The sequence below is a fragment of the Diadema setosum genome, chromosome 7, assembly GCF_964275005.1.
Source record: "Diadema setosum chromosome 7, eeDiaSeto1, whole genome shotgun sequence".
Lineage (NCBI taxonomy): Eukaryota > Metazoa > Echinodermata > Echinoidea > Diadematoida > Diadematidae > Diadema > Diadema setosum.
The window spans coordinates 21776855-21802589 of record NC_092691.1 but is presented as its reverse complement, the minus strand read 5'-3'; the positions used below and the strand labels follow the sequence as shown (position 1 = coordinate 21802589).

Sequence of the window (25735 nt, the reverse complement as noted above, 5' to 3'; positions counted from 1 at the left end):
ACCTTATCACCCATTTTCGGATTAACGAACCTTCGGAATAACGAGCCTCCTGAATAACGAACCTTCGGACCAAAGAACCATCGGAATGACGAACCTTCGGAATAATGACGAACCTTCGGAATAACGAACTGTAACCGTTTGTGAGGGGGAGAGCAGGGTGACAGCATGGCTCGAGCTACAGTAGCTCCGTGGAGACAGCGAGTCCTCATGGGTACGCTGTGTGATGGGACCCCATGGTATGACATCATTCTTTCTCTACTCATACACGATGTCGCCACAGCAGGTTGCCCGGATGGTGTCATGATAATCAAAACGTCATAACAATGCATAATCGGCTTGGATCGAGGCAGTAGTGTTTGACGACGGTATAGGCTTCTTCCATTTAAATGACTGTGACCAGTAAACATAGATTAGCATTGTATATACATTTATTATCCTTTTCTATTACAGCCCCGTTTTCGTCCAATTCACTCAGAGCAAAAGATAAATGGGGAAATGACTCACTGTAGCAACAGATATCGCTGGAGAGGACAACATTATCCGTTGCTCTTCAAGATAGACTCATCCACATAAGTTTGAAAGTCTCATAACTTACCCCCATGAGGGAAAGTAGACCAGAGGTTGTGCTCTATAAGGCTAATACGAGCTGGGTCATGATGTTCCAAGTCATGCTTCCGGCTGTTTCATGTCTCAACCGGAAACTGACAAAATTCTAAGTCAGTCTGATTTACGATATTTACGATATTACTGAAACATTCGGGTATTATTCCCTCTTCTCTCTTCCTGCCAGCCTATGAAAATAAAAAAAGAAATTATGAAGTTTTATACTCTTCAAAATAAAATTGTTCTTGTGGTGAGCGCTATTGACTCCTTAGTGGATTTGTGGTTGTGTTCCGGAAATTAATTTGTTATAATAATATATACTCCACAGGTTAGTCTTCTGAAGGGTCATCATCCAGAAATAGTCTTCCTGTAAAAATCCATCATGGAAATATGACTGCACGAAAAGTGAGTATCTCAAGTGGAAATTAGTATCCGTTTCATAATTATGTATGTGGCGGATGATATGAGATCAATAGCAGACGCTGATAAACTTCGATAACTTTAAAAGCGAATTCACTGCCTAAAGACCCGTTGAAGTCACTGAGGGAAATTGCTAAAGAGACAAACCTTAGCAAAGCAGGTCTGTATTCATGGCTTGGATTACGTCTAATATCTTTGTTTCACGTACGATGTGTACCAGAGAAAGTCATAATCTACTCTAGGTAGTTCACCATGCAGGCATGTATTATCATCACAGATACGAGCTATGAACACGCGCAAGATATATGTCTCAGATCAATGTACTCAGTCCATCACATCATTATGATAAAAACAAGATAGAAGTTTACACTCGGCTTCTACTATTTTCGAGTCCGTTTTTTAATCTATATTCTACATAATACTCCTGTTGCTCTTTTTCACTTCGTGTGTTTTTATTGTTGGCGTTGGATGAACGAATAACGTTGGGTTGTTCTTTGTTTTTTGTTTTTCAATTATTCTTGTGATGAATATTCCGACGGCGACCACGACAATGAAAAGGGAAAATGACCCTTAAAAAAGATTACTTATATCAAGATAGGGAGATAGAGAGAAAAAGAGAGAAAGAGAAGAGAAAACTTTGTTTCGAATGTTTATCGTCCAAAATGATGTTTTTGGAGGCCTATCATTCAAAAGAAATTGATGATCACTCGATTTTCTGTTCCTGTTTATCTTATCTATTTATCAGGTATTCCTGCTCGATAAGAATATTCATTGGCATTATATTTGGTATTTTGAAATAGCTTCATTGAGAAATATGAAGAGAAATTAAAAAAAAAAAACACATTAAAAACCAAATAAGATGCACACTTGCAGAGGTTCGCTCCTCAGAAAGCATACATGACTATTTTGTTATCTCTTATTTTCAGATATTTCAGTTGTTTCCGTCAATGGATTTTGTTCTGAGGAACCGCTCTGACGCTGCTGGTATTCACTGAATCTCTCCTAACATCATCTTTAGAACAAGGAAATTCTGTATATCGACTCATGGGCTTAAGATGTCAATATGTATTTTCGTTTACTTGTTGTACTCAACAAGTGGACCCCTTGTCTGATGTGATTAAACTTTATGGGTACTTGAAAATGTTAGCGAATTGACAGCTGACACGAGCTCTCATCTCCTGCATGCAGCGCAATCCACAGATGCTAGATTGACCGCTTCGTAGATGGACGTTACAGAGGGGAAAGTCGTAAAAGGCAAGATCATTTATATCACAGTTTTATAATACACTCACAGAGTGCTTATTTTCTGTGCAATAATCGAAGGATAAACATTATCATAGTGTTATATACGATATGCTTATTTCAATACTGTAAATAAATGTCACTTTACCAGACTCTAAATATATATATTTGGTGGTATATACGTGGAACGGTTATGTCTCCAAGGCTGTGTGGACATCGTCTTCCTCTCCCTCAGTCGATCGTCAACCGCTTTCTTTAGCGCCAAAGCAATCGTAAATAGCGCAATAACTCAAGAGATAAAAGCTTCCCGCGACGTTCATTCCCGGCGATAAAAGTGAAAATGGCATTTTAATGCACCCTCTCACCCGTTGGTCAAGCTATTCAGGATGCATCAATGGATTGTCTGATTAAAATGCTCAAGGCTTCTCCTGATGTTGCCGAGTCCAGCTGCTCTATAAAGCGAAATTCTGATTTTTACTGATTAAAAAAAAAAAATCCCTGTATTTTCCGAGTATTGTAAAAGTTTTGCTGGTTTTTTTTTTCAGTTTGTTTATTCGTCTGTCTTTTTTTCAAGGTAAGACTGGTGTATGTCGAAGATATATGTTCTCATTCTTGTTCCTTTTTCTTTCTTGAAACACTTTGAAATTTTCCTTGAATTCAGACACTTGTCAGTTTCGCTTTTACTTTTTTCTAATTCTGCTGACACTTGAGCGCGCGTGAGGAGCAATGTTTAGGAAAAGAAAGACGATAAACCCTATCTGTTCAAAATTATTCAAGGCACCTTGTAGACTTCTCGTCCTAACCGAGGAACTTTGGCAAGTTTTAACAAGTCGCTTTACCGCCTTCATGTCCTGAACAAGGTTCCTTGACAAACTTCAACAAGTAGCCATCTCAGCGCACGTTTATGCTTCCGTGTGTTCGAGAAAAGTTTTCACAGAAAGCCTAGTGGTAAAACAGCAACAACAACAACATAACGGAAAATGTAAGAAATATGATGACAGGAAAAGGGCCGAGTTCAACCTATTTTCGTTACTATAGTCACTAGCCTGGTACTGTCAGTTATTTTTTCAGGTTCCGCGGGTTTGTCTTTCGAAAAGGCAAGGTTTTGTCTTAAATCCGCAATGTCATGATGTCATGGCACATAAGGCATATATAATAAGTCTCTGCACATTGCACAAAAAGGTCATCGAAATCTTTTGAGATGCCAATACACTGCGTACTGATTTGTTGCCGTTTCCCGGCCAGATTAAAAGGAAACTGTAATGCAAACTACTACTAGTAGCTAAAGGCCTAATGAACATTAATGAAAATATGATATGATCACAATGTATGATATCAAAACACCGCTCAGTCCATATTGATATTGATTATTAAAAACATATAGGCCTAAATGTAAATAAATTTATATATTATGTGCATATTGTGTATAAGAGAAATCTTGTAAATGTTTTGCCTTGGAGAGTTCCCTAAAAGTTACTGAGTCAACGTAAGTTCACAAACTTTTGCGGTGATTTGAAATTAGTAGTTCCTGCCTTTGCAGGAGATATGTTCGCCATGTGTTTTATGTTTTCAAACGGAAGCCAGCGTGGGAAGAAGAATGTATTCTTTGAGAGATCTTGTTTGAGCACGTGTATGTCATTATCAGCAATCCTCGTCGTCTTCCCCGAAACTTCTGTTGTCCTGTAACATAAAAACAACCACCACAGAAAATAATCTGCAGATTTTAAACAACCAAGCTCTCACGTAAATCTCCATAGCGTGGCTGAATTGATGTAGCTGGGATGTCTTTATAATGCGTGGTCAATGAATTCTATGAAGGCCTTCAAACGAGGCCTCCAAGTCAAAATTCTGCCATGCATTTGAGGCCGTTCAAGCGTGTTTTCGTCTGTTCGTGTTTTGCAGTAATGTTTACCAAGGTAATGTGAGTCACTCATTGTTAGTTTTTCTGCCAGACAAAATGTGGTGTACATCTGCCAAGTGAAGTAACGCAGTCCTTATCCACGCATATTGTATTTTGAACAATGCAATATTAGTTTAACATGTCACATTATCTTTGCGTTAGTATAGGCCTATACCTTTATTTCATTTGGAAAGCACACAAGATTCGTTGGTCTTACTGAGATGTTGTAAAGTACAAATATCATTCTCCATGCCTTCTGTGGAAACTTCGCTGTAACCGAAGCGAACAAATTCTTGACGTTACATAACCTGATGATTATTATACACATTGGGATATTTCCAATCTCTTTATCCTTGCATCTAGTTGGTCAGTGGAATATAGGGCCTAGAAATTCGATCCTTAGCATGTACATGTTGTGACATGGTTCAAGTCGATTCGATTCGATTTCGATTTCGTTTATTTCATTTTAAGCAAAGAGTGACAGCACACAAACATAGCACGAGAAAAGATAAAAAAAAATATAGAAAATACATAATGATTCTCAATAGGTCGAAATATCACACAAAACTCAGTCAAACTAAGTGCAGCTACCATATTGATCATTTAAATTTTCATGGCACTTTAGCTGTTGCGTAGCTGCTACCAAATAAATTGCAATCATGCCGAGGCCCCCAATTTCGAGTAACCATTTTCATGAAAGAGGATTTACAATACAAAAAAAAAGCAATCGCAATCGTTATGGTGTAGCGACGGCACGACAACTATAAGAGCTCTGCACGACAAGCTTACTGCGCGCCATCTAGCCAGCCACACGGGATTCGAATCAAGTGCAACATTGAACCCATCATCTTTTTCATCTTTGCTCTGGGGAAAAATAGAAGAAGAAAGTCTCCGAGAACTCACAGCCTGCTTTCAGACTGATGTCTATGGAGGAAATCACATTCGTGTGTCACCCATGTTCGCTCAGATCTTAGCCCTTGAGAGACGTTTGCGGTTTAAGAGATCTAGGCAACTGCATCTGTATACACAAGAAAGTTGTCGGTTGCTGTTGCGTGATCTAAACTGATAAACCTCGTTTTTAGCTTTAGCGCCAACGTGCTGTCTCGGCTTCCCCGCGATGAGCGAAGTTACAACGAATTCTGCTGTTGGAAGATATTGACCTAAGCTCAAGTACATTCGCCTTCTGGGGGAATCGATGCAATCAATGCACGGAAGAAGAATATAAAGTAACTGCACAAGATACTGAAGTTAAGATAACAGCGATATGACGACTGAAATTTGTGTCTCAAGAAACTAGATATCAGGTACCATATGGTTAGAGTTCGTTATTCCAAAGATTCGTCAATCCGAAATGAAATAAGGTTCGTTATTCGGAAGGTTTGTTAATTCGAAAACGAAATAAGGCTCGTGTATAGTTCTTAATGGTCATTGTCATTATTACGCATCTCCTTTTCATGTTCGGAATAACGAATCTTATTTCACTTTCGGATAAACGAACCTTCGGAATAACGAATCTTATTTTGTTTTCGGATTAACGAAACTTCGGAATTACGCCACAAATTTTCGGATTAACGAACCCTTTTCATATTCTGATTTCTGAACCTCTAGGTGTAGGGAATCTGTATGCTTCGGAATAACGAACCTTGGGAATAACGAATCACATTTCATATTCGGACTAACGGAGCCTCGGCATAACAAATAGGGTGTAATACCAATCCATGCCATGTGGCAGTCCATGTGGTATTTCCTTACCAGTGGCGCCAAAGTATGATGTCGTTTAAGGAAAAAAAAAAAAGGGGGGGGGGGTCGGGCGCGCCCTTCGGCAAGATATTCGCCATCAATGTTTTGCGCCGAAGAAATAGAGTCAAAGCGCACATAAACATTTATGTATGCCGTAAGAGGGGATTACTTTGTTTTGCTTTATTTTGTTCTGTTATGGAGGAATCGTGCACGAACGGGGGATGATTTGCGGGCAAACATAAACTGTCGTAAAAATGAGCCGTCGATCCATCATCAGCGTTTGGCAGTGCTTGTCCCTCATCCGACAAGGGTGAGTTCCAAAGATGTCTGAATACTCCTCATTCATTCCCGCCACTCCGTTCGCGCCCAATCACTCCCGTGAGTGCATGATGCAAGTGATAAAGACGTGATCAAGTCCTCGCGGGTCCTTTCTTTCACCGACACGCACTGTGTCTGTTTTCTTCATCTCGATTATTAGCATTATTCATTACACGACAAAAACGCGTGATAGATATCCAAGCCTCGTTCCTGCTCGTTTTCTATTTGAAGAATATAGCATAGAAAATGCTTTATGAACAGGTAAAAGCTGAATGAGAGTCACATCACGAGAGAAAGAGAGAGAGAGAAAGGTCATTGACTACAAAATGTAACGCCTGTCATCTACACCAAGTACGATGAAACAACGACAATTAAGCCCTATGAATACCTCCTGAAACGTACACCACGCGCATATTGTGGACAGAGTATTTGCTGGGGGGGGGGGGGGGGGGGGTTCTGCCGGATCAACATGAATGATTCACATTGACTAGTCAATGAATGCACATGCTACTTTTACTTATGGTGAAGGCAAAATGATACTTCTGATTTTTCCTTTATAAGAGGATTTTTTTTTGAAAAATCAAGGCGCAGTCCTTGACTTTTTTTTTTGGCTTTTTGTTTGTTTCATACAATATTATGTTAAGATTAATAAGAAGACCGAAAAAGTTACATTGACATCCAGCAAATCTCGTGTGTATCTTTCGTCTTGTCGCGCCGGGCCCCTGCAGGCAAAGTTAATGAGCGTGACTATGTTTGAATTACATCTAAAGAACGACAAAGAGAATTCGGGGGGGGGGGGGTAGGAAGGGAGGGACTTGCAAGAATGTGAAGCCAACATGCAGGAAAGTGATGATGTACCGGGGTAAGAAAAAACATTTCTCATGTCTGGTTTTAACTTGAATTTTGGCGCCTTTTTTCGCGTGGGCTGGGGGTGTTTCTGTTCCATTTTTCTGCATTATGATTATGTGATCCCATGTTGTGCTGTGATTGATGTGGTGAAAGAAATCTTTTATTGAGCCCAACCTACTGAATTCCTCGCACGAATGAAGGCTCCCATTCCGTGTTAATATGACACGAACACTGATAACCGCTTTAACATTTCCTCACTTGCAGGATTTCAAGTAGGTAACTCTGTTCAAATGACGTAGACGGTTTAGTCTAGGAACATTTTTATTATAACTGTTGTTCACATTTTGTATATTAACAATACTTAACATCGAGTATACTGGTTCAAATTTTTACATTCGATGTTTCTATCCCTAACTCACATTTTATAACTATTTTGAAGCACTAATGCTGGGTTTTTGTTTCATCTGCAAATGGTAAATTATGCCTTTAACCAACCTGTGACGGCAAAATTTGAAATTCTATCACTTTCTTTTCTCCGATTTAAAACAACCTTTACCATTCTTTTTGCTTGATTTCATTTTTTTTTCATAAAAGCCAGCTTATAGATGGAAAGAAACTGCATTTTGAGTACTTAATTGTTAATTGAGGGTAAAAAAATATTTTCAGTGTATTGGTGACACCATGAAACAAGCGAGCAATAAGAAAATATAGAATTTTACAAAATCCTTTCATGCATGGTAGACAGTGGCTGAAAACCTGCGCCTCTTAATCTTTTCAAAATAATTTTGGAGGGGAAGGTTGAAGCGGAGAGAAATAAGATAGCAAACAACTCCGGACTCGTGCTAACACATCTGGGGCACCTACTGCATACCTCAGCATACCGCGGATTTGTCACTCAAAAAAAAAAAAATGAAGACAATATAAATCATAATCTTATAGAAAACAGTCAAGAGTCACAAAGCTGAATCGATTGACATAAAGAAAATTATCGCTCAGAATGAGAGGAAATTTGGGCTTGAAATATGCATGAAACCAAGGAGGCATTATATACCTCCTTGATGAAATTGAATACGGGTATGATCTTGCCCGCGCCAAATATAGCCCATGGAGGAAGACCTCAAAGCACATGTTTCGTATTGCCGGAGCGAGGCAAAGCTCTCGATCTGCGCTGACTGGAACGGCATGTCGTGCACTTGATGGTTTTAGAGTATTATATGCAAGAGCAAACATTATCGGAATACCGATCCGAGTTTCACCTCATCGACGTGCGCTATGTGTTGTATGATGTATTCAGTGCGTCACGTCGGCCTTTCTTGCATGCCTTCGCGCATTGAACAGTTCAGCAGCTGTTAAAAAGTCTAACTCAATCAAAGTCACATGATTCATGGCTGATCCTTGGAGGCACGTCAGACAACAAACTATGTATGCATGTCGTCTGTCACCCTGAGTTTCTGAGACATAACGGCACTTTTTGCATTCCCCGTGTGCCATAGGAAATGTTGTCCGATAGAGGATATTGTCTCTTTCTTGTTCTCCATCATTTCACTGTGCCGGTGGAGGACATGGATGTTCTAAACCTCTTTATACTCCATATGGAGTAAGAAGGAAAAAAAGGAAACTGAGCGAGAAGGGGTGGGGTTCTTTGAGCTACAATTCCCAACTCGTTAGGGGTTTTCTTACACCACCCCCCCCCCCCTTTGAGCAAAGGCATGCATGGACTCACAGAGAGGACTATTCATCCATAAATAATATGCACTGTAATAAATCGAGAAAATCATAAACAGAATTAACAAACCTTTTTGTTTCTTGTGAGATGAAAAAATAATACAAACCACTACACATCCACTCATACAAAACAGAAAAGTTTAATCTGTAACCATGCGAACAGTAAACGACCTCTAAGAACATATCATACATGCAGCTGATTTGACAAAAAAAACAAAACAAAACAAAACGCACACATACACCCCCTCCCCCCCCCCAAAAAAAAAAAAAAAAAAAAAAATTGTGGCAACCAGGCGTGCGCTAGTTGTGCCAAGCTTCTGTCACAATATAGCCTTTTGTCAAGGCCCTCTCGCTGTAATGGGCGAGCGAAGCGAGCCCAGCCGAGCGCGCCACCCCACTCAGCTGGGCTCTCTTCACCATACAGCGAGAGGGCCTTGACAAAAGGCTAGTCACAATACAGCTGACGTCCGCCACCGTATTGCCATTCAGCATACACCTGGATTGGCCTCATGGTAGAACAATATTCACTTTGATGTTTCATGACAGAGGGATGGGGCAAATGATGCGACTTTCACGGTCACTGTAGAAGCGAAAACCTTCAACCATAGTCTAAAGGTCACATTAGATTTTCGGAGGTATGTCGCACAAAACACGATATTGTACAAGGGCAGATTGGCAATGAGTCAATTCTATTACTTGCGAAGAAATCACTTTAAACTATGTTTCATGTCGGATATCATTATTACAAGCCTATATCAAAGTTGGCAGTGCTATAAAACTACATCTAAAACTTTATAGCTGTCACAATAAGTACAACAGCCAATTCAATGCAGTTTTCGACGAGACACTGGAAAACAACCAATTATAAACATAAACCTCCTTTTCGTTTTCTGCGTCTTTTATTTGCAGTAAGTGTTATCATGAATTAAATGATCACACTTTCTGCTGATATACAGATCGCACACGCACATTGAATGTTCAATCGGAGGAGTATGATTAACGTATAGGCCTACTCACTCTCTCGGTTTGCTGATGCGACTTCCTCCATTCATTGTCGGTTAATACTAGAAAGGGCCAGAGAGAGCGTTTTGATCAGCGAAAAGACTAGCCTTTGAGGCTTTCTAACTGCAGTATTTGTTAGAGAAGCAAGCAGAGCAGATGGTCGCTATGCGAGGGGGTAGTCAAGAAAACATACAGAGAATTCAGCATGTTTTCATTTTTCTAGCATAATGAAAGAGCACTTGCCTAACCTCTTTTAGGAGACAGGGGGAATGATATCCAGGGTGGCCCACGAGGTCGACACCCACGAGTCACATGCCCCATAAGCTTTACACTGAAAAGAAAAAAAAAAATGTCTTAAAGTCGTGCAGCCCACGAGCTAGACACCCCGGAAACAGGCCCACTAGCTGTACACTGGGAAAATTAGGCCCATGAGCCCGATACTCGGCAAATAAGGCCCATGAGCTCGACACACACACACACACACACACACACACACACAAAGGCCCATGAGCACGACAATACCTACATAAGGCCCCGTGATGTAATGTCGCGCTCGTGGGCCTTTTTTGCCGGGTATTAAATGTCGAGCTCATGGGCCTCATTTGCCTATATAGTGTCTAGCTCGCGGACAGTTTAGCTAGTGGGCCGATTTTAGTAAGATTTCTAGGTCGTGAGCCTTATAGTGTCTACCTCCTGGGCTGTATGACTCGTGGGTGTCAAGCTCATGACATGCACCATAAATTTTCATCCTCAATAATATTATGTCAGTAACAAGTGGTATATATTTCATTTTCATTTCACACATGCATGTTCACATGCATGTTTTTTATTTTATTTTATTTTATTTTATTTTATTTCATTTTATTTTACTTCATTTTATTTTATTTTATTTTATTTTATTGTATTGTATTGTATAGGAATATGTGCTTTCATAAACTTGCAACTGAAAGAATTTAGGAATTACTATACATACATACATGCATACATACATACGAATATATACATACGTACATTACGTACATGATTTATGCAATACTTAATAACAATACTAAAAACAAGAAATAGATGATATTCATACATAGAGAAATGCATGGAAAAATTATTATGAAAAACTGTAAAAGGGATTGCCGGAGAGCCACCAAAGTATGGAAATATTATGACAAGATAGACTATAAAACTGTTTTTGCTAAGCTTCTTTCGTCTTTTACAGTTGTATCAAAATAAGGGTATGTGCAAAACAATCTGTGTTAAAATAATTGTATGGCATCGAAATCGTTTCACGTTGGAGAGAATTGAAAAGACGAAAATTTCTCGCCTTCCAAATATGCAGACTCGCGCGCCATCACGCGTTCTGAGAAAGGTTAATTGGTCCATTTCGCCACAGAGATGTGGTGATCGATGATGTCAGAAGTGTGAATGATTGCGATGTTGGCGCCGTCGCTCCTTTGCAGAAATAGCGTCATGGAATGAACCCAATGTGAGACGTGCGCAATCAATCAGAGAGCCGGACAAACGGACCTTGACATGCAAGATTGATCGTGATCGTTGTCGTGTCGCGAGAAAAATGCGATCGCGATACCAACACGTGCACATATCGTTATCGTTCGTATGTGCTTCACAAACCCTCTGTCATTGGACCTCCTCCGTTCCTGCATTATGTCATTACCGGCGTTATCTTGTTAAACAGTCAAACGACCTTCACACACAGAACGTATTCATGAATCAGGGTCAGGATCTGGGAATGTTTGAACCGTTTTGACAGTTTCAGCGAGCGACAAATAAGAACGCACAATTTAGCAATTTACAATTTACGCTCAGCCTGCTGAGAGAATCGTTATATCAAATCGTCGTATCGATTCCTTGGAAACAAATTGGAGATTTCGCTCTCGACTGAGTGTATCCTTGATGTGCTTGACAACAAGCTACTAGTCTTGGTTGCTGTGCAGTGTTTTCAAGAACAGTAGCAACCATTCATTTGTCTTGGACAAGCGATTCTGAATATGTGTCTGCTTTGCCTGTGCCGTGGGTCAAAAAAAAAAAAGAAACTAAAAAGTTCAAGAGCTACAATGCACGCTTTGTTTGGTATATTACATCCCTTAGTGCTGGGTCATTCCCCTCTGTCTATCTGGCTATTTCTCTTGCATTTCTCTCGATCGTGGTTTCAATCAATCAATCAATCAATCAATCAATCAATCAATCAATCAATCAATCAATCAATCAATCAACCAACCAACCAACCAACCAACCAATCTATCAATGAATGAATGAATCAATGAATCAATCAATCAATCAATCAATCAATCAATCAATCTATCTATCTATCTATCTTTCTATCTATCTATATATCAATTCATCAACTAATCACGCAGTCTCTCAGGCAGTTAATCTAACTACCGACGTTTCTGGCTGCCTATAGCTAGCTAGTTGTATGTATTTCATGACGAAGTAACAAAGAAACGTAGCCGAACTATTATTACATCACTTATAGGTGATAAAGTTTAATTGCTGAACAAGAAATATTTCGCCCCTTTACAGGTGCCGAATTGAAAGATAAGATCGAAATATTGGTTCAAGAGAGTAGACGTTAGCTGGCACTATAAACAAGCGTCATCTACACATCGCAGATTACGACACAATGAGGTGGGTGATACCAGTTTGCCTTCTCTTACAACAATATTCGCTGCGTCACCTTATGAGAGGTGCACCCGCCAAATCTCAAATTCTTCTGCTTTACCTTGTCTGCATGTGTTACCACCAAATGAACTATTTCCTCTCTATTTTCAGGATTCTGATTTGTTTAGTTATTTCGATTGATGCCATTTGTGGGAGTCGATGATATAGCTTGGACAGATTTGACATTCTCTGGAATCTAATCCAGGTATAGGGAGAAGAGCAGGAATAATTTTGTTGTACTCAGTATATAGGTACTAACTGTTTTCGTTAGTTGGCATTTGGAGGCTCCAAGCCCCTGTGCTTTCCAGCGTACGTAGGTCTCTAGACAATGGCAGTTATTTGTGTTCAGCAAGACTTGAAATGACCATCCTACTCAGTGAGACACGAAGAAACTCTTCCCGTTTCCTTCCTTTATTTTAATTTGCTTTAAAAATCTTATTCAGCGCCTTCCCAACCGGCAATTTACATAACTCGATTTCTTACAACATATATCACATATACGATTACACACACAAACACACACTAGAAAAACTAACGGACAATACTAATCCCCACATATCAATAGATGTTTTCGTGTCGTATTTTATGCCTTTTGTAAACGTATTCAAGAGTTTTCCCGTTTTGAGTTAGTGTTATGATGTGATCAGATCAGATCATACGATCAGATGTGAAAAATGAAATAAGATCATACCCATACATATCTCAGTGTGCATACCGCAACACAGACATAAAAGGGGTTTGTGCACTTGATTACATTTGTTAATTCCTTTCTTGAGTGATTTGTTAAACCATGGTTTAACAAATCTTGTAATTGCTTGTTACGTCACTTAGTTACAATGGCAGCAGATGGACAGATGACCACATCCATAGTAATGCCAATTCAGAGGCCATTTTGTGAGTCATTCAAGCTAAGTTTGCTCAAGTCTTTGTTTTTACAGTAACAAGTGTGCATTGACCCCTGATGTCTTGGTACGACCTTATTCATTCATTCATTCATTCATTCATTCATTCATTCATTCATTCATTCATTCATTCATTCATTCGTTCATCCATCATTCATTCATTCATTCATTCATCATTCATTTATTCATTCTTCATTCATTTATTTTTCCATTTCCAACAGAAACAAGCTAATATGAATTTTCACAGAAAATAAGTGAACTCACATTAAGCACAATGTACAATAAACGAAATTTATATGTATCATTACAGTCGAACTATTGAAAGAGAGCTTCCCACACAGCTGTCGGAATTCTATATTTCCATCAAAGGGAAATGCTACAAATGTATTTTTATTCTATTCTATTCTATTCTATTCTATTCTATTCTATTCTATTCTATTCTATTCTATTCTATTCTATTCTATTCTATTCTATTCTATTCTATTCTATTCTATTCTATTATTGTCATGTTACTGGCATAACCATGTTGGGAAGAATATCCATCCCTATTAAACCTTCTGAAGGACGTAAGTCTAATGCTCTGCCATTATATGCACCAATCCTAAATATACTTAAGTTTTGTCTCTCCACTATAATGTACATTACGTCAGCTTTCTCAACCAGCACATGGATTTAACCAAAAACTGTAAAATCTAAAGTAAATCAAGATTGATGATCCGATCTTCCTCAAAATCCAATGAAGTGTTCTATTTGTACAAGACATTTGTACAAGATCCACGCACATTTTGGGGGTATATTCCCTTGGAATGAAAAAACGAAAATTTGACAAAGTTGAGCACTTCTTTGAATGGAAGGTGGGGGTAGTAAAAGGCATACACACGGGGAAAAGTGTGTGAGAGACAGGGCACTCTTACTTTGCAGCAACTCATTTTTCATACGGTATTTTGAGATGTATGTGAGGGGTGGGTTTGAGAACAGATGGCGCAGAAGGAAAGGGATGTAGTAAGAGGAGGAAGAGGTGGCGGGGAGGTAAGGCGAACGAGCTTTGATGATTTCTTGTCCCAATTCCTCTCCGTCAACATCTTGATATGATTCACTGCACCGAACATGCTTACTCTTTACTCCAATGAACAAAACTATTCATCTTTAAAATGACACGTGGTATAGCCTAAGAACCCACAATGAACTTTATGAGAATTGAGGATTCCTGAGTCTGATTTTTACGTTCCCGTTTATCTATTTTTCATGTTTTCTTAAAAAAGAAAATACAGGGTATATATAGGCACATTCCGTTTTCTAACTGCTTTACAATAATACCCTGTATATAGATATACAAAATTAGAATGACAAATAGAAATATACTAAACAACTGCATAAACAAGAGAAATAATCGTAACTACATTTCTGTTACATGCAGCACAATTCTGTAATACATCGAGGGTAAAACTAACTGTAAGGAATGTCGAATGAGTGTGTCAATAGTAAAAAAAAAAAAAAATAAATAAAAAAAAAAATCTTTTGTCAAGGCGTTCGTTGATGATCTCCAGTGCGTCGGTCCTATTCATGCATACGACCTTCTCTTAGCTTTCTCGAGTATCAATTATGTTTTGTTTTTTGTTTGTTTGTTTGCTTTTGTTTTTGTTTTTGTTTTCTAAGGTGACAGTGCTTTCACTCACTTTCCGGCTCGTTTGCTCGATTTTGTGTTATCTCTTGGAGTGTGTCTATCCTTGACGTGAATCAATAACAAGGTATCTGTCTGTTGTCTGTCTGTTCGCCTTGGGGTGTCATCTGCTCGACGTTCAAAGGGCCCCGTATTGTAAGGAGTCGACTATTCGACTGCAACCATTTGACAACAAGTGCACAGCTGATTGTATGCCAAACAATTTCACAAGCCGTAACTGCGTGTCGGTAGCTCAGCGGTAAAAGCGCAATTTCAAACTATTGTCACGCTGACTTTCGAAAACAGGGAGCAAAATGAAACGAAGAGAACAGCAGAGATTCCATGAAAATTAGATTTACTGTGACAAAGTTTATAAAGTTTTGATATTTTCACTTTTTTCTTCTATAAGAGCGATGAGAAGCAATCACACATGCACATTACGAGGTGATGACGTCATGAGCATGTGAAGACCTCACAAGTCTCCCGCTGACTACCTAAAATCTGGACTATCAAAAAGTTAATTTTTTAAATGAATTTATCAAATTAAGTTTCGCTTGCTTGAAATGAAACAATAACATTGATGTGTTGAGATATACCTACTTGTACAGCAATGACAACAGAGGGGTAGAAGGGTCGTAGTTGCTACAATATCATTGCCTCCAAATGCTTCTTTCGAGATGCGAGTTGATGACGTCATCGCCTCAGCTAATTTGAATTCGGTGAAAATACGTACAACTTTAAAATTCCATAAGTTTAATTTACGACCAATTTTCACGAAACCTCAAACGTTCTGTTCATCAGATATTACTCCTTTCATTTGATTTACAAAAAAAAAAATCAACTTAATCATGTGTGGCATCCACTTTAACCAAGCTAAGTAAACTTTACAGTGTCTTGGACTCTTCTCTTCTATTGGGGGTTGATCTGTAATCTCTCAGAGAAAGTGAGTTATCGCTCTCCTCAAGTGATCCTCATTTCATCGGCGGCCTTGACGTTCTTTTTCAAAAGACGTCTCAGGCATGGATACCATGCCGCGATTCCCGCACAGAACTGAAAATTAAAACGATACCTGTAATTGAAGGGCAATTAGATCTTGACAAGACGCAGACATATGAAACGAGACAAGAAGTTTGCACATCTTCTATCTTCCTCTCCCTCTACCCCCCCCCCCCTCTCTCTCTCTCTCTCTCTCTCTCTCTCTTTCTAGAAATTTCTGCAGAGGTTTAGCCAGACAGAAACGTGTATATATAAGTGATCCCTATCAACCGACCATGATTTCATTATGAACGTATCATAAAGATATATTTTATTTTCCAGCCAAAGTTATGATCACTACTGTTTATCAGCTGATAATTATGAATGACAATTTCTACATAGGCGGAGAACAGTACTTGGCTGTGTTTAGGTCGGTTATGACTCTTAATAGCGATGGAAGAACGAAATTCTAATGTCAGTACTCCTGGGGGCATTTCATAAAACGTTTTGTCAGATTTTTTCCCCTGACAAACTTTTATAAGCTATTTAAATCATTGCATCTGATTGGTTGAGAGCAAATGCTTCATGAAATGCCCCACTCGATTAGGCGCATTTACATCGTGTCATATCTGAAACAATGATTTCGTCATAATACTCATGATGGACGACTCATGTAGGCCTAATCAGCAAAGCATATTAAACTTTACCTTCATCTCAGCCATCAGCGAAAGTTTTACATGATACTATATAAAGATGGAAGTTTGGAGTCAATTTTGGGCGCTCTTTCTTAGTTCCAGTTTCGCTATTTCCTCTCAGCAACTGAACTTTTCCCCGTCACCACCACGACTGCATTAAGAATAGGTACAAACTTCAGCAATCTGTACTCGTTCAACTCAATCAAAATGTTACAATAATACAGTCCACTAATACAGAAGAAAGGGGGCATGAAAACATTTATTAGTACCAAATGATTTTTTTTTTCCTAAAAAAACCCAATAAAACCTAATCATCAATTTCCCTCAGAAATTCGACGAGCTATTTCCGAAAATGTCATCGAAAATGAAATACATTACCGAGGATTTTTTAATGCCACGATGAAAATTAGATTATAGTGACAGACACATTGTACACAAAATGGGACTGGATTGCTCTGTCACAGGAAATGGACCCATCTTGCATAATGCTCAGTCATATTCTTCATCCACTTGTGGGTTCACAGGAGAGTAAACCAAATCTTGCTAATTCCTTGATTGTGTAAACTACAATTATCCTGAAACCATAGCATTAAGTGACTCTATACATGAAAATGTGCTGAAGTTCCGAAGCTGATACAAAGGGCCAATGAAGTATATGAGGGTTACGCATGCTTAATTATTGTTATTTCAGACGTGAGATGTTAGATGCTCGATAGTAAAATGTTGATCGAAAAGTGATCTTGATATAAGTCTACTTGTACAAATGTCTTGTAATGTCCTTCATATATTGTGGTGAATAGAAATGAAACTTTGGGAATACTTATTAGATATCATGTGATTTCCAAACAGTGCATGTATGGGGCTTTGAAGCGAAATCATCGTTTACCATGCACGCAAATTTCAGCTTATCATCTGTGACATGTACAAGGATAAACGGAGAGTTTTTCCGCTTTCTTTAATCACACAACTCCTAATATAAGATGGCAAGAATGATATAGATTACACAAAACAACAAGAGGTAAGAATTAGGCTGTATGCAATTGCAAGGGAAATCTTCAATATCATTTGAATTCTAATTACAAGCTTAGAATTGAGATAAGACGTACCAAGATGTCTATTAGGTGTAGCAACATGCATATGTTGCACGGATATTTTTCCCTTTGATAACACATAATCTTCGGTTATCGTGAAGACTGTTATCGATACTCTTATGATCAATGACATTATCATCAATTTTATTACCATTGTTATTAATATCGTCCTAGCACCTAGCAAAGAAGACACTCAAAATTATATCTGATTATCGTTTGATTCAATTCAATATTAAACATTACACTATCAGCATTGTTATGATTATCAATGTTTTTTCTTCGCATTTAGTGTTCTTGAAGACTTAAATTTCACAATTTGACGTCATCACCTCACAAGGTCCCCGTCAAAATGTGCACAAACAATCGATAAATTTCCTTTTCTGATACAAAGTCAGTAAGAATAACATGTATCCTTCTGAGAAAAAAAAATATATATAGGCCCTATATTTGAGTCCTGTAGTAACATAGCAAGTTAGTTTTTTTTTTTTTTTTTTTTTGGGGTGGGGGGGGGGTGGGGGGGGGGAGTGGGGCGTTGAAGAGGTTGTAGTTGCCAAATTATGATGAACGCATTCTCTTAATAATATTTTGCGTGGTAAACTAAGGGTAAGTGATCGACGTCATGATGACATCATCTTCCTATTTGGTGGAAAGCCTTGACACTTTTGATCCCATACTTTTCTTTTTCATGAAAAAACTTCAATAATTTTATTCACCTTATTCCACTCTGTCTGACTTTCTCTCTTTCTCCATCTCTATCTCTCTCTGAAATTCAACTTCAATATAGTACACGTATGACATTTGCATCATTTATTGCCATGACGAATTGCAGCAGCCTGAATACCGAAAATCGAGGTCCTCGAAAAATATGCGGCCACGTGCAACTCAGTGAATTGAAAACATCGGGGAAGTCATTAATGAAAAACGCGGCAAAAGTAATCAAAACAGGATCTTATCCTTTTCCTTTTTATATTTTTCCTCTTTCTTTCTGTCTCTCCCTCCCTCTCTCTCTCCCTCTCTTTCCTTCTCTCTCTCTCTCTCTCTCTCTCTGTCGCTCTCTGTGTGTTTGGTACCCTCATATTTATTGTGAGATATTTTTAGGTTTTATGAGCGGAATTTCTGAGTAGAATTACCAAGGACTCATTAAAAGACGTTCTTGTTCGTGATTAAAACAATCTACGATATAAATAAATATAGGCCTATATAAACACAAGAGAAAACATGAACCTGTTGACTAAGAAGCAATGTTGGATCGAGAAAACGTACTCTATTTTGAAATCGTTAAAGTTCAAACATTTGGTTTGAAAATGTTTTCGTGAGCATTGCTGCAGTATGAGCATTCCTGATTGATAATCTATAGAGACACAATTAAAACCTTCAGAGAGGATGATTTTACATGTATGTAAAGAAATTCTGGCCAAGTGACTTCTTTAAAAGTTTTGCAGGGTTCGAACAAAATTTCACGTATGGGAACAAACCCATCATACTATGTTATATTATGATAATCCGACTGAAGTTTCAGACTGCGTACACATTATGATATAGTACACATTATGATATAACAAGTGCATATATAAATATTCAAAAGCATTTCCTGGTCAAATGCTTAGTAATTCACTGATGGAAATAACAACCTCAAGGCACCACAGCTATATCCCCAGGTCTCTTTGCAAATACTTGTTTGAAAAGTGAAAATTTGTGTGTGCGTGTGTGTGCTTGTGTATGTGCGCGATGTATAGTTGAATCAGGGAGGTGGAAAGAATATTCTATTGTGTACAACAACACTGCCATCGTGGCCATGAAATAAGGCACCCCCTTTAGTGTCTTTATGACATTAGATCAATAAAATTTAGACTAATCTGAAACTATTGTTGATATTTCAACTCAGAAAAAAAAAGACTTTCAAAAGAATTATCTCTACGTCCGTAGCTAGTGACATCAGCATGTGTCCTGAATTATTTGAGAAAATAAGCAAAGCGAATAATAAGTACATTCTTTCACATAGAGAAGTCAATTATTCGAGTGTGGATAACCTGAATAAGATATTTCGTCGTGACAAAAGAACAAACACCAACCAAAAGATTCACCTTGAAAATAGTTTCTCCCTTCGACAGAAAATCAAATTGATATATGCGTTGTAATATGACTTTGTCACTATCTTTAATCTAATAGGAAGTTTTGGCTTTGAAAACGACAAATTCTCCTGATTCTACCAAGACAGAGAACCATGAACACTGTTAAGAAAAGGAAAACTGCATCAAAACAAACCTTGCATGGAAGGTTAAAAATCACAGCGAACTGACTTCGTCCTGCCAACTGGAGGAAATTTCAAATGACTGTCCAAGCCAGAATCATATCGCAGTAATTTGCAAGGTACGCTGTAGGTGTGTCGGCTAGCTTCACTGAAGAAGGACGAACAAATTACGTCTTCTTCACGTCGACATACTAATATACTACAGATGATGTTTAATAAAAAGGGACAAATCTGCAATCTGAACCTGACGTATTACAGCCTAAAAAAAAAAAAGAAACAAAGAAATGCATGTGTTTTGGGCGCAAGTGGGTAAAATCAAATCAACAAGGATAGGAACATCAAGAAACTCATTATTCGCTTGTCTATCGTGACACCATTTTTACAAAGATCTTCCTTTTTTTCACACAAACTGATAAGACTTTAGTCTTTTCGAAAAGAAATGAAAAAAAAAGAGAAAAATACCCAACATAATGTAAATTATGTGATAAAACAGACCTGCACATGGAGATTGAGTAATTTCAAACACGCCAAGCGATGTACTGGTCATGTGCCCATGATGCAAAGATGACAAAACGTGAAAAGATTATTTTGTGGACATAAAATCTCTCACTCTAATATCTTGTAACCAGTTACGCTTGTATAAAATCGCTCAATTTTTTCTCAAATCATCAATATTCCATGTATTTCTATGATCCATTTTTCATCACAATATTGTCAAAATGATCATGGAACTATCATTAGCTCCATGGTATGTTCATTATAACCATCTCTATCAATGCGAGAATGCGTGCAACTAGTTCTATAATTCCCTCATGTATATAAATAGCTCTGAAAACAATACTCATGGGATATGCGGTCACTGTTTTATTACACATCTTACATCATTAACCGTGTGCTTATAAGGTTTGCTTGTTTGCTTTTTTATTGTTGTAATTGACCGTTTACCATCATTATCGCGCAGACAAGGCAGATGTGTGAATGAGAGAAGGGGGGGGGGACGGGAGTGGATTTAAAGCATACAGCTCTGTATTCAGTCTTCTTGACCGTCCTCAACATGAACTGCAATGTCACGCAGCAGTCATAGCCAACGGCGAATGAAACAAAGTAATAACACAAAAAGAACAAAATCCATGAGAAAAAGGAGAGGCGGTTTCCCTTGAACTTCCTCTACACGGAAATCATTCGTTTTTGGGTTGATGCTAAAGATTGCAATACGTAGGCGTAGCGCTGGACTTCCCTTCCCAATTATCCGTAATCGGGGCTTAGTGACGGGATGCGATGCCCGAGTTGAGGGAGAGGTACCAACCTCACTATCCCACGTTACACTAAGATTTAAAATATTACAACTCAAACGCAGTCTATAGAGTAAGATGTGCAAGTGTGTATTGCAAGAGAGCAGTGGTGTAATAGATCTGAACTATTGCAACAGGAAATTTGGGGTTCGAATCCCGCTCGGCGCGTTCTCAGTATGACCTTGGAGGAGGAAGTACATAAAAATGAGTACCTGGTAATGTTGGGGCCCTCTGCACGCCACGTTATTTTTTGTCCATAAGTACATGTGCGTGAAATTAATTGAGCACATTTTGACTCAGTGGCACAGAAAAGGTTAAAGAGAACAGTACACGTGCTTACATGCACTACAGCTGCCATTATAGGTAAACGAGACATTATTATCCTTCTTATTGTTTTGTGTTGGTTTTGTTTCTAACTGAATAGTGAGCTTTAGATATGTAAAAGTTGATGCTCGAAACAGCTGTATTCACTGCTCAACCATGGCGCTTGGTTTAACCCTATAGATGCTGCGTCGTCTTAGTATTTGCGTCGCATATCTCGCCTATAGCTCGCTATTATCATAATAATGACAACGAAGTGTGTCCTCTGAATGTGAAAATGTATGAGACTATTGATGCGGTGTCACATGGAGAAATAAATTGCACCATTATTTTCAATAAACAGACATATTTAGACATAGGTAAAAGAACAAAGTCAATTCAATATTTATCTCTTGTAACTGGAATAACCTTAATACAAATCGTCTGTTGACAATGGCATATGAAATAATATAATACTAGTTGTCAGTTTCAAGTCAGAGTTTGCTAAAAGATTCAATTTATGAACATAATAGAGGTTGTTTGCTTCATTTTTCCACATGAGAATTATGGCTGTATAGCCAATATTCAGCTACAATATAGCTGGTCTTCCATGGGGTCCAGTTGGATGTGAGACGGGCCCACTTCACCAGGTTACACTCCCTGCTCTTTGCGATAATAATGAAGCGGGATCTTTTACACATCGTACATGAGTTGTGACTCTCTCACACACCGGAGCTCCATGTCCATCCGAGGGACAGAGTGTTTTGCCTCTTGCTATATAGAGGGGATGGTATGACACACATGATTACTCAGTTAGACTCATCAGGAATCGAACCCGGGTCCTTTAGATGTGGAGACAGACTTGCTGCCAACTGAGTCAAATCATGGCCTTATGACAGTGCCAGTGGCATTACAGAGCCAAATATAGAACATGATAATGTAACACAAGTAAAATATAATATCATATAAGCAAACATAATAATATCTATTGACAAACACGAAAACAGTAACAGCTAGCATGTATTACAGAGAGCTAAACCTATAAGAAGTTTGTTCTTATAATGTCGCACATGGAATTTTGTTGATACAAAAAGATCCGTGGTACCTGCTCTAAGTGTGGTTGAAAATAATGTGGCGATTAACCTTTGGTTTTGGGGGTTTATGTTGTGTTTAGTTTGTTTGTTTCGACTCCACTTATACATCGAAACTGCCATTTGGAAACCCTGGAAACAGAACCCCCCCCCCCAAAAAAAAAAAAAAAAAAAAAAAAAAAAAAAAAACGAACCAACTTCAGATTGAATGCTTCGTAAGCGTGCTCTAAAAACAGGCCTTAGAACCATTGAGCAAAACCACCACCACCACCACCGAAAAGAAAACAAAGCAACAACAACAACAAAACCACATACCACCTATCCTCTACGTTGATACATTCCACATTATGGGCTAACATGTGAAAAGTAGCGTCAGCAGCATGCTTTCTTAAATCTAGCAATCAACATTTTGATCGGGATTTTTAATACCTGATTTTAAAAATATAACAGCGATATTTACGACTGGACTGGACAAACTGCATCTTCAATGGTTCGCTCAAATAAATCGGACACTGGCTGCAACCAAAGGGTGTGTGTGCTTTGTGCTTCCAAGGCCACCATTTGCAAAATAAGGTCATGTAAAATGCTTAGCAACGAATCGAGTGTATAAAATCAATCCACTATTCAACATCTGTTGCACGCTCAGGCTGTTTATTTTACGCATCAGTGTCCGAAATCTTACATGGGCCTCAATATTTGTGAATCACATCTCCCATTTATTGTCATATTCACATATTTTGTTCTTTCTCAGTTACCGTCAATATAATGACCAGTCGTCCTATACGCTGAGAGCGGGAAGTTTTTCTAACAACATTCCATCTCCCTCCAATCATTTGATGGTGAAGTAAGAAATCACACGCCTCCACAATCACAAGAATATAAGGAATCATTTTCTCACATACTCAATCAACTTTAAGAAATATGTGTATGTTCAGTCTTTGCTGATGTATACACCTATATATTCCACTTTTACATTAGTGTTTTGTTGGGGCCGACACTCGGTCAAGCTCTTTTAATGATAATGGTCTCATGGATTTTTCCCCACTTGCACGCGATTGATGTGCGACTTGATTTCTTGTTTTGTGTTACAAATGCCAATGATCACTATTAATATAACATTGACTATTCCTATTGTGTTGTTTTGATTACACACTATGTAGGCTCCTATTTCATTTGTTTTGAACAAAAAAAACAAAAAAAAACACGACTCAAAAAATTTTATGGTTTGAAGTACTCATTGTTTTCCGGGATCTTTGAATGTTTGAAGGATTATTGAGACACCTCGTCACCTCGATTAACCATTAAACGTTCAGCTTCCCGTGCAAGCATGTTTATTTCTTTTGTTAGTATTATAGCCACGAGTATTGGACGTGCGGCATTTATCACTAAAGGTGAGCACTCGATCTTTCAAGACATCCTTATCTCATGATAAAAATCATCTTTGAATGTAAGAGATACCGGGGTCATCCCACTAGACCGACACCCTTGAGTCATACAGCCCACGAGTTCGACATTGAAAACAGGTCCATGAGTCATACAGCTCACGAGTCATACAGCCCATGAGTTCGACACTAGGCAAATATAGCCCATGAGTTCGACAGATACAACACGGCGCTTAATGTGTCGATCTCGTGGGCCTTGTTAGCTTAGTGTCGAACTAATGGGCTGTATGACTCGTGAGCTGTATAACTCATGGGCTGTATGACTTGTGAGCTGTATGACTCGTGGGCTGTATGACTCGTGGGTGTCCGTCTCGTGACGTGCACCCGAAATACCTCCTGGTTTTGTCTGTCACTATAGATACCTCTATAAAATGCAAATACACATTGCTAACAACGCACCACACTGAAAGACCTGCTCACAAGTTTTTTTACACATCCAAAAATACACGACGCACGCTCTTATGTATAGTTTAAAAAATGTTCCTGGCATCCCAAAAGTTTTCCCGAAATCTGCCGGACATAGCAACAACTGATGCATGCAAACTGGATTCCAAGTTTTGAAGAGAAGTTAAAGGTATCAGGTCAATTGTCATATTTCTGAATATTTACTGAAACCGCCTTATTGAAGGAGTAGAGAACAGATTCAGGAACTTACGCGCATCAACCCAGCAATTGCCGATAAGATCCCCTTGTGCCCATACTGCGCATGCGCTGACACTGAGTAGGAGGCAAACGGGAATCATGTGTAATCCTGGTAGAATCATCACGTATATTGTAGTGTGTTACAGGATGTGTAACGGAAAACAGGACCTGGAAGATAGAAACGGATAAAGAGAACATGTTCAAGTGCATATGCCGTAGGTAAACCTGTACAATAGCAATCACAAGTAATTGTTATGGGGTAAATTTGATACTACGAGTACTAGTACTTAACACTTTGTAAGCTTATCCCTAAGCATCTGTCTCTCTTTATGATCAATAATCCATTCCCATCCACAAGGTATTAAAACGTGAGCACTGAGTAATGATAGAAACACATAATTATTATATTATAAATATATATATATATATATATATATATATGTGTGTGTGTGTGTGTGTGTGTGTGTGTGTGTGTTTAATGACGTTGACAACATGATAATAACATCATAAGAAAGGTAATGATAATTACAATAAAAGCAACCATCATAAACATTGGCATGAAAATTCCTCATAATTATAATTGTACTTATCAATTATACTTATCAATAAAGCATTATTCAGGGCTAAAATCCTGCTGAAGACACTCTAATTATTCATGACTTAATTAAGCAATGAGCTTTAATGCACATGTTTGTTGGGTTTTTTTTTTTCAGGTTCGAACATAGATTTCAGTAGTCTTAAGAAAATACATAACTCAAGTTTTTCTTCATCAAAAAATAATAATGATAATAATGCAACTGAAGAGAAAATAGCGTGGGTCCGACATAGCCGTATTTGGGTGTTTTGAGTCAAGCTATAGGTCATCTTTCCTATAAGCATTGGTCTACAACGACAGAACATGTCTCGAATCTCGACAGAGACA

The 25735-nt window shown here is 38.4% G+C and overlaps 1 protein-coding gene across 1 annotated transcript in view; it reads right to left on the bottom strand.

Moving 5' to 3' along the window:
- LOC140231006 (uncharacterized) overlaps positions 1–24935 on the bottom strand; it is a 54225-nt gene extending 29290 nt beyond the window's left edge. The window contains exon 1 of the mRNA XM_072311156.1: positions 24827–24935. Coding sequence (XP_072167257.1) covers positions 24827–24935 — 109 coding nt within the window. The remainder of the gene's footprint in view (positions 1–24826) is intronic.
- Positions 24936–25735: the final 800 nt, after the last annotated feature.